Source organism: Sinocyclocheilus grahami, unplaced genomic scaffold (assembly GCF_001515645.1).
Source record: "Sinocyclocheilus grahami isolate Dianchi unplaced genomic scaffold, SAMN03320097.WGS_v1.1 scaffold118.1, whole genome shotgun sequence".
NCBI classification, from domain to species: Eukaryota; Metazoa; Chordata; class Actinopteri; order Cypriniformes; family Cyprinidae; genus Sinocyclocheilus; species Sinocyclocheilus grahami.
In genome coordinates this window covers 2057436-2066147 of record NW_015505297.1, presented here as the reverse complement: position 1 = coordinate 2066147, position 8712 = coordinate 2057436, and the positions used below count along the sequence as shown (strand labels likewise).

General features: G+C 36.1%; 1 protein-coding gene across 2 annotated transcripts in view; it reads left to right on the top strand.

Annotated features, from left to right (window-relative positions):
* Positions 1-7871: 7871 nt before the first annotated feature.
* The window catches only part of LOC107589630 (EMILIN-1-like), a 27152-nt gene continuing 26311 nt past the window's right edge, over positions 7872-8712 (top strand). For both annotated transcript variants that reach the window (XM_016278129.1, XM_016278128.1), the window contains exon 1: positions 7872-8419. In XM_016278129.1, coding sequence (XP_016133615.1) covers positions 8268-8419 — 152 coding nt within the window. In that variant the 5' untranslated portion in view covers positions 7872-8267. The remainder of the gene's footprint in view (positions 8420-8712) is intronic.

Sequence of the window (8712 nt, the reverse complement as noted above, 5' to 3'; positions counted from 1 at the left end):
GAAAAAGTGAGTTTCGAGAAATTCTGGAAACAAAAGATGCAAATTCCTGTGATCGTGTTTCGATGATTTACTGTATATGTGGGATTCAAAAGCCTGAAAATAGTTTTCAGGCATCATTTCTGTTGGCTTTAGGTGAACGTATCATATACCGATAATGAATTAGAGGATTTAGACAAATTGTCAGCAGTTTTGTAGGTATTAAAGCTGTTCATGCTAAGTCTGGCTCACACAAGTGACCTGTGACCGTGAGGTCGCGGTATTCAGCCCTCCATGGATTTGATCACAGTGTCCTCAGGGTAAAGACACTTCCCTGTTATTGGAGTAAGGAAGTCTTTGGGAAAATCGCAGGTTAAAGTTTCATGTATGCATTTGGAAGTCGTAAAAAAAGGTGTCTTTTGCATTACTGTGCATTTGTGTAGTATTTTGCTGTTGGAAAATACTGATCTCTTTGATGTCTCATTTATTCTTCCCAGGAAGCAATGAGATTGAGTACAGATCAAATGGAGAGTTTCACTTAAGTCAGGAAGTTTTCTGAAATCTGCATATTCTGCTTGTTAGCTATTAAGGTCGTTTTATTTTAAATGTATGTTTCATCTTTCTTTTATATAAGAAACATACATTATAATAGTTGCATTTGTAATACAGGACAAAGTTGCACACGAAAACATGTGCAAGTCATGGTTCACCACAAAATCAAAAGAATAGAAAAAAAAAATTATACATAATATTAAAGAAAATTAAGCATATTTTAGGACCATTAAGATTTCTTTCTTTCTTTTTATTTTATTTTTTCATAATAATTAATAACATTTTCACATCAATTGTAAATGTATTAGCTAATAATACATTAAATACATAATTGTTTTATTTAAATGAGCAGTAGAACAAACGCTATACTAAATACAATTAGTTTGTAATACAAATTATTTTGTTTTATTTAATTATATTTATTTCTCAAGAAAATGAGGACAACTTCAAAGACCATTAAACATACGTTGGTAGACTATTTAAATATACTTATTTCCCCCAGACAGAAATTTATTTCATTTTTTAGATTTGAGATTTTTTTTTAGCTTTGACTTTTCTCCAAACAAGACCTAGCGATCACCGATGTGTCTCTTTAAGAGGTCTCAACAATGTCTCAAGCTGTGTTCAGAACTTCCAGGATACCAGGAGTACCAGGAGTTTTCAGTCAAAAGACAAATATTAAAAAAATAGTAGAATACGTTATCCACTTTAATTTTGTAGCTCTATAATTTTACTGTATGTCAACAATTGCCTCTCTTGTATCTATATTTAAGTCTCCCTTTTAAGAGCGACATCTGAGACGATGTTAATGCTTGAATGAAACCATTTTCCTCTGTGATCCACAGTGTTTCTTGGCTACTGCATGCTGCTTATTGTCTGTAATTTGTGCTCTATAATCAGTTTCCAAGCATTTAGTCTTGTATTTACCTGGGCACAGCCTGTGTGGAAGTGACACACACTGGTAAATGTGTGGCCTGATCCTAGAGGCGCAGCTATAAAACAGTGGTTAGCTTTAATTGTAATGCATGGGTGGGCCTTCATTATACTTTCACAAATGCGCATTGCAGAGAGATCGAGAGACAGAGAAAGCAAGTGAGCACAAGGCTAACTGTTTGCGAATCTCATGCTGTCTGTATACTAAAATCACTGCCTAAATCTGAACCTTCTGTAACATTCCCAGCTGCTCTGGAACATATTTTTGTGTGGCTCTAAACTCCAGTCCACATGGAGTGTGAGTTGTTGACGCTGCTGTTTTGGGATCTTTCATCCCGTGTTTTGCTGTTGTAGGAATTTGGAAGGAAGTATCTGATCAAAGTTTTATGTTTGTAATGTACTCAAAAAAAAAATTGGATTACATTATTTAGTTGTGAAATTTACTTCCAGTAGATATTTGTGAGGCACAGTCTTTTGTCATTTTTAAGTCTTACCTAAAACTAACTTTTTATTTATTTATTTAAGGTTACATTAATACATGTACTGTGAATTTTTATTTTCCATTTTTAGTATTTATATGGCAAAGTCTGTTTTTACTACATAAAGGGCTTTGAGAAGCTTCTTTTGGTGCTATATAAAATAAAGTTTATTATGATTATTATTATTATTACTATTATTATTATGAGCAACACTTGGTCCTAAATTCTACTTGATTGATTGATTGAACGGACATGCTTTTGGACATGTTTTTGTGTGCAAATTATTATGCACTCCTGATAAATGCATGTGCTGATTATTATCATCTATAGTACATATTTTTGGTCATATAGCATATATGCACTCTAATGTACAGATTTTGTGTTTGTGGACTAAACGGAGATAAAGCAGAAACCCAGCTGGGAGAACCTGCATAGTTTTGCACTGTAAGCTTATCTATGTTTTCTAGGAAGTTCTGAGGAAGTATGGTCATTTGGTTTTGCTTCACTTGTCCAAAAAAAAAGAAAAAGAAAAGCTCATTGGCATCATTTTGCACTAATGATCTGTTTTGTATTTTCACTTTTATGGTTCTCCTTGTGGGTTGTTGCCATGGTGATTTTGTAGTGTGGCAACCCCACATACACAGGATTACACAGAGTGATTTCCAAGAATTTTAATATTACAGGGTGATGGATGATTCACAAGGGGGGAAAAGCAACCCAGTGTTCATGACATACTGCAGTTTATGGTGATTTTACACATTTGGGAGATTTTGATCATTTAAAATGACTGATTGCGTTCTGGCTAGATTAAATTAATTTTGCAACTGTTTTCATCATTCAAAATAATTAAAAAATATATATATTTGAGCAGCAAACCAGCATATTAGAATGATTTCTGAAGGATCATGAGACACTGAAGACTGAGTAATGATGCTGAATATTCAGCTTTTCATCACAGGAATAAATTACATTTAAAATATGTATTCAAATAGAAAATAGTTATTTTAAAATTTAATAATATTTCACAATATTACAGTTTTTGCTGTATTTTTGATCAAATAAATGCAGCCTTGGTGAGCACAAGAGAAGTAAAACAAAACAAAAAAATTACAAAAAACTTTAAAATGTCAACAACAATTTAATTTGTGTCTATTTCTATTCCTCCTAAGAAGCTATATGAGAAGCATCAGAAAAAGTTGATACTAGGAAAGTGATAGATATTTTTAGGGCCTCCAGGACCCCCCATTTGGCCTTCAGCAACTGGATAAGGCCCATGAAAACCAGAGATACCCCATATTTGGAACAATGGAACCCAAAATGTAAGGTAAGCATACTATTGAGTTGCCATGTGCTTCTAGTGTATCATAAAAGTTTCTCCTGCATTTGTTCTGTGGTGTGTAAGAGCCTGAAGAAGCATCACTGTTCAGTATCTCAGCAGTGCAACAGTAGCCAGTTATTTTCTTCAAGATATTGAAGTCTGATTTAAATGGCAGAACTGAGAATCATATGTGTTAGTGATTACAGTAGAGCAGGCATTCATCCCCATCTGGGGTTTAGTGTATCAACCGATGCTGGGTTGTGCGGTGACTGGCTGTGGAGGAGAGCGGAGGCAGCCGCCAGATGAACGGCCCACAGTGGTTAAGGACTGGGGAACAAGAGGGGAATGGTAGGGTGCAGGGGATGATGGTGGAGGGGAGGGAGACCCCCTAATTACACTGTAAACACAACTGTTGATGGTACTGTAAGTGTAGGGCAGCGATCGTTTTCCACATGTGTTTGATTGTGTAGCACAGCTGGCAGCAGCACTCAAAAATGTTTTGGTGTGATGAAGTTTGGTTGTCGCGCCGCCGACTAAAAGTTGGATGAATTCTTGGTAGTTACAGGCATACTTGAGGTTTTTGGTGGTGTAACAGTCGATAGCTGATGCAAGTGGCAGGTTGTTTGTAGCTCAATAGGTTTTGACTCCATATTGTCAAATGCGCTGTATAAAGCTCATCGATTATCTGCAATATGCTAATATGCTACAATTAATGTGCTACCCTGCCTAAGGTCTACAGCACATAGTTTTATGCTAAACTTCTTTTACTGGTACTTCTGAACTTCTGGTACTGGCTAAACTTTCTAGAACTTATTATTTTATTTTATTCAAATATAATGACAAATAAATATACATATATAAATACATATTTAGCATATTGCTTTGTTGCAGGACTTCCTCATTGGTAAGGTGGTCGTAGAAATGAATGCCCAGTATTCTACCTTGAGAGAAATAGTAGCTGATGCCTTCCACGTTTCTGCTGCATAAGTTGCCATCAGAAGGATGAAAGATGCATATAAGCAAAGCTTGATGTTAAGTGAGATCGATGTAGATGACCAGATTTTGCACATTTGTTGAAAGACTGTTGATGCCTTGCCAATCCGGCATTTGACGTCGATCTCTGCATCTCCATCTCATCCAATAGTGCTGCCGAGGTATGTAAACTAATCGACCTCTTCGATGTTGCATCCATCAACCATTTATATATAATTTTAAATACAATTATATTATATTATGATATATTATACTATATTATATTATATAAAAAATCTATTAATAAATAGTAATAATTATATATAATTTATTATCAAAATATATATTAAAATATCTATATAATTTTAAATAATACAATTAATAATTAGAATAATATTAATTATTATATTATACATTTTTATATTTTATTTATTTTTATATGTATATTTATTAGCATTATATTTGCATTTGAATACTTTTATCATTCTAATAAACTTGCAGGAGGTGGTGACTTTTTTTTAATTTTTCCTTGGAGTAAGGTATTTGTTTTTAATTGAACAGCCATGCAATTGTATACTTTTATTGGGAAAATAAAAGAGCTCCGCAAGTATAATTTGCCCTTCAAGAAACATGTGTTTCTGTTTAATGATTACAGTCTTTAACTGCGTGCTGCCACCACACAGCATCTCTTGCCCACCCGAGCTCCCTGACAAAGGTTAACCGGCTATATCATCAGCTGAGCCTGTCCTCATTCACTTCAAAGCTCCTCTGCCACGCTGCAGCTCCCCGGCCTCAGGCACAACAGGCCTTTTTTATTGGTGAGAAGCCTGTCGAATTGTTCTGACAGACGAGGACAAAAGACTGACTGTGGATTTGTGCTGAAAAGGATGTAACACTGGCACAAAGATGGTCAGGACTTCCCAAATGCATTTTGAACAATTTATTTGTCTAATAAGACTCGATCTACTAGCTCTGCATAAATCTGTCAATATCTGTTACAGCTGATACCTTGCATATAAACCTCCCGGTGTTGAGTTCTTGTCTGAACATGCATGACTGAGCTAGGAGGTGGTAAAATAGGTGAGTTGGGGGTCTGTTTGATGCCTGAGGTCAACTCAGGGCACTGTTACAGGTGGTTGTGGTTGAATGGAGTGCATTACTGAAATGCTTCACATCTCCGCCTTATTCTTGTCCCCACAATGAGTGACAGCAGAAAAGCTCTGCTTACGACCTGCTGTGCTGCCCCTTTTACCTCTGTCTGTCTGTCTTTTTCTTTCACACATACAGATACAGTCATTACAGTTCACTCCTCTATGTGGGTATATTCAGTTTCCTGATTTTTGATCCAGTTTGTCATTGTCTTCAAAACCACAGATGTTTGGTTTACATTCCTCTCTTGAAGAACAGCGCAGGCTGCTTTGCTATTTTCTCTCACTTTTTCCCCCCACATTTGGAAAGTGTAACAAATAGTTTTTCACAGCTGTAGGGCTTCAAAGGACTGGAAAGGATAGATCTCTCGGAGATAAACCAGTGATAAACATTCTTTAAACATTCATCTGAGATCTGTTTTAAAATAGAGGCCATTAACATTTTTTAAAATAGCACACAGTTGGCTGACATTTATGGCAAATGAGAATTATTTTGGAATTGTCTACGCAAATCCTCTAATCAGCATAAACATTACAGATAAGTCAGAAAAGGACGGTAAGAAAGGTGAAACCATACAAATGTCACCCTTCCACATAGTTTGTCTTAAAACTGAGCGGGAATCTCATCTCCTGTTAATATTTCACCATATAAAAATTCATTTTAATTAGTTTATTTCTTTAATTGTAACAATATTTTCATGACAATTAAGCAGATTTTTGCACAAACATATTACATCGTGTACACTGTGTAATAAATACATAAATAAAATAAAAACTAGAAATAATAATAAAAAATATGTTAGGAAGTTGTTGTGACTTGTTTTTGTAATACCCATTATTCTCAGTGGCATTACCATGGAAGCCTGTTTTCGCCACAGGATTAAAAAAGTATTTGCAATTTTTTTTTTTCAGAATTGTGAGGAAAAAGTCCGAATTGTGAAATAAAAATTCTAATTTAACTAAGTTTACATCTCGCAATTCTGAGTTTATATCTCGCAGTTCTGATTTTTTTCTCTGAATTCTTAGCTTACATCTCAATTCTGTGTTTTTGTTTCCACCATGGAATAAAAAATTAAAAAAGGTCATTTTTAATCTCACAATTAAAAATTTAATTCTGGCTTTATATCACAAAATCCTGACTTTTTCTTATTGCGAGAAAAAAGTCTGAATTGTGAGATGAAAAGTCACAGTTACCTTTTTTCATTTTTTTATCCCATGGCAGAAATGGGCTTACATACATTTCTGATTCTGCAATATTTTACTAATTTTAAATCTGCATAAATTACAGTACAGCAAATAAACCTTGATATTTAAATAATTTGCTATTTAAATATATTTCCCTTGCTTTACACTAATGATAATTAAGGGGTAAAGTGTTTAATTGTCATGAAAATAAAGTAATTGCAAAAATGAAATGTAAAAAAAAGAAAAGAAAAGAAAATGATATTAAAACATTAATAAAACACTTAATAACTGTATAAAATACACCTGGATACATTTTTCTTAGTTATTTAGTTAGTTAGATAGCGAAATATGACCTGGACACCTTCTTGACAGATTTTGAGAGATTTACTGTGAGATAATTTCCTTCTGAGATTTTATTTATGTGTAGATTTCATGTTTAACTGAACCTTAACAAAACTAAGAATTATTACAAGAACAACTGCACAAAGAACTCAAACTGGGCTCTCGAAAGCACAAAAGCTGCTCTCTTCACCTAAAGTAACCACAATAAAGATCGGATGTGGGACATCAGCCATACTATCAAGCGGCCATATGGTTTCAATCACTGCTGCTCACCACTGTATGTCACTAAGATTTCATATTCACCCCTAGTATTCACACACGTGGTCCTGTTGATTTTTTTAAGCATAGATGGCTGTGATTCTGTCATCAGTGCACTGGAGGGAGGGTTTCTAGAGGGGAGGGAGATGAGGAGAGAGAGAGAGAGAGAGTGTGTGTGTTGGGGACGTTGGAGTGCGTCAGAGCGCACTGGCTCCCCTCACTCCAAACTCACTGCATCTCCTTTCCAAGAAAACTCCTCCAGATTTCAGGAAGCCTCTGGATTGCTTTATTTGGATGTACCGACAAATATTACAAACCATCCTAAAGAAGGATAGCGGGAGTTTAGATTGTTTTATCAGCGCAAAAGGAGGGAAAGCGCCGTTACGCGTCGATTTGAGAGATTTATTCGACAATTTTGGAAGCAGCGTTCAGGACGCGCATAATGGATCGATAGTACGAACTTCTGGGAGTGTAAAGAAGCTCCTCTAGACACCGTGAAAGCGCAATTTTTGGTGGAATAAAGGATCGTTACAGATTGTATGTCACTAAGATTTCATATTCACCCCTAGTATTCACACACGTGGTCCTGTTGATTTTTTTAAGCATAGATGGCTGTGATTCTGTCATCAGTGCACTGGAGGGAGGGTTTCTAGAGGGGAGGGAGATGAGGAGAGAGAGAGAGAGAGTGTGTGTGTTGGGGACGTTGGAGTGCGTCAGAGCGCACTGGCTCCCCTCACTCCAAACTCACTGCATCTCCTTTCCAAGAAAACTCCTCCAGATTTCAGGAAGCCTCTGGATTGCTTTATTTGGATGTACCGACAAATATTACAAACCATCCTAAAGAAGGATAGCGGGAGTTTAGATTGTTTTATCAGCGCAAAAGGAGGGAAAGCGCCGTTACGCGTCGATTTGAGAGATTTATTCGACAATTTTGGAAGCAGCGTTCAGGACGCGCATAATGGATCGATAGTACGAACTTCTGGGAGTGTAAAGAAGCTCCTCTAGACACCGTGAAAGCGCAATTTTTGGTGGAATAAAGGATCGTTACAGAGAATTAATTAGTTATATAGTGTTAGACACCGTTTCAGAACGACGTGCGCTGTGATGGATGGAGCAGTTCTCTTGATATCGATGCTGGTGTTGGTTTTCTCTGGAGATGTATGGAGCGCGTCGTATCCTCAGCGGTATAACCTTTACGCAGGGACCCAGACTCAGACGCAGCCTTTAAACGGGGCGAGAGCAGCGAGCAGACACAGGTAATAACATTTTCATTTCAGCAAATCAATCTGCGCTCTCATATTCTTAATATGACGAGAGAAAGAGAGAGTGAGAAAGTCTGTATTGTGAAAGAAGATAGATGTGCCATGTTGCTAATAAAGTACCATATTATTAGTTTATTACATTGGTTCCACTTTAATATGATAGATAGATAGATAAATAGGTAGATAGAAAGATGGATGGATAAATAGATGGATGAATAAATGCATATAAATGTGCCACAGTATGTGTGTATGTGTATGTGTGTGTGTGTGTGTGTGTATGTGTGTGT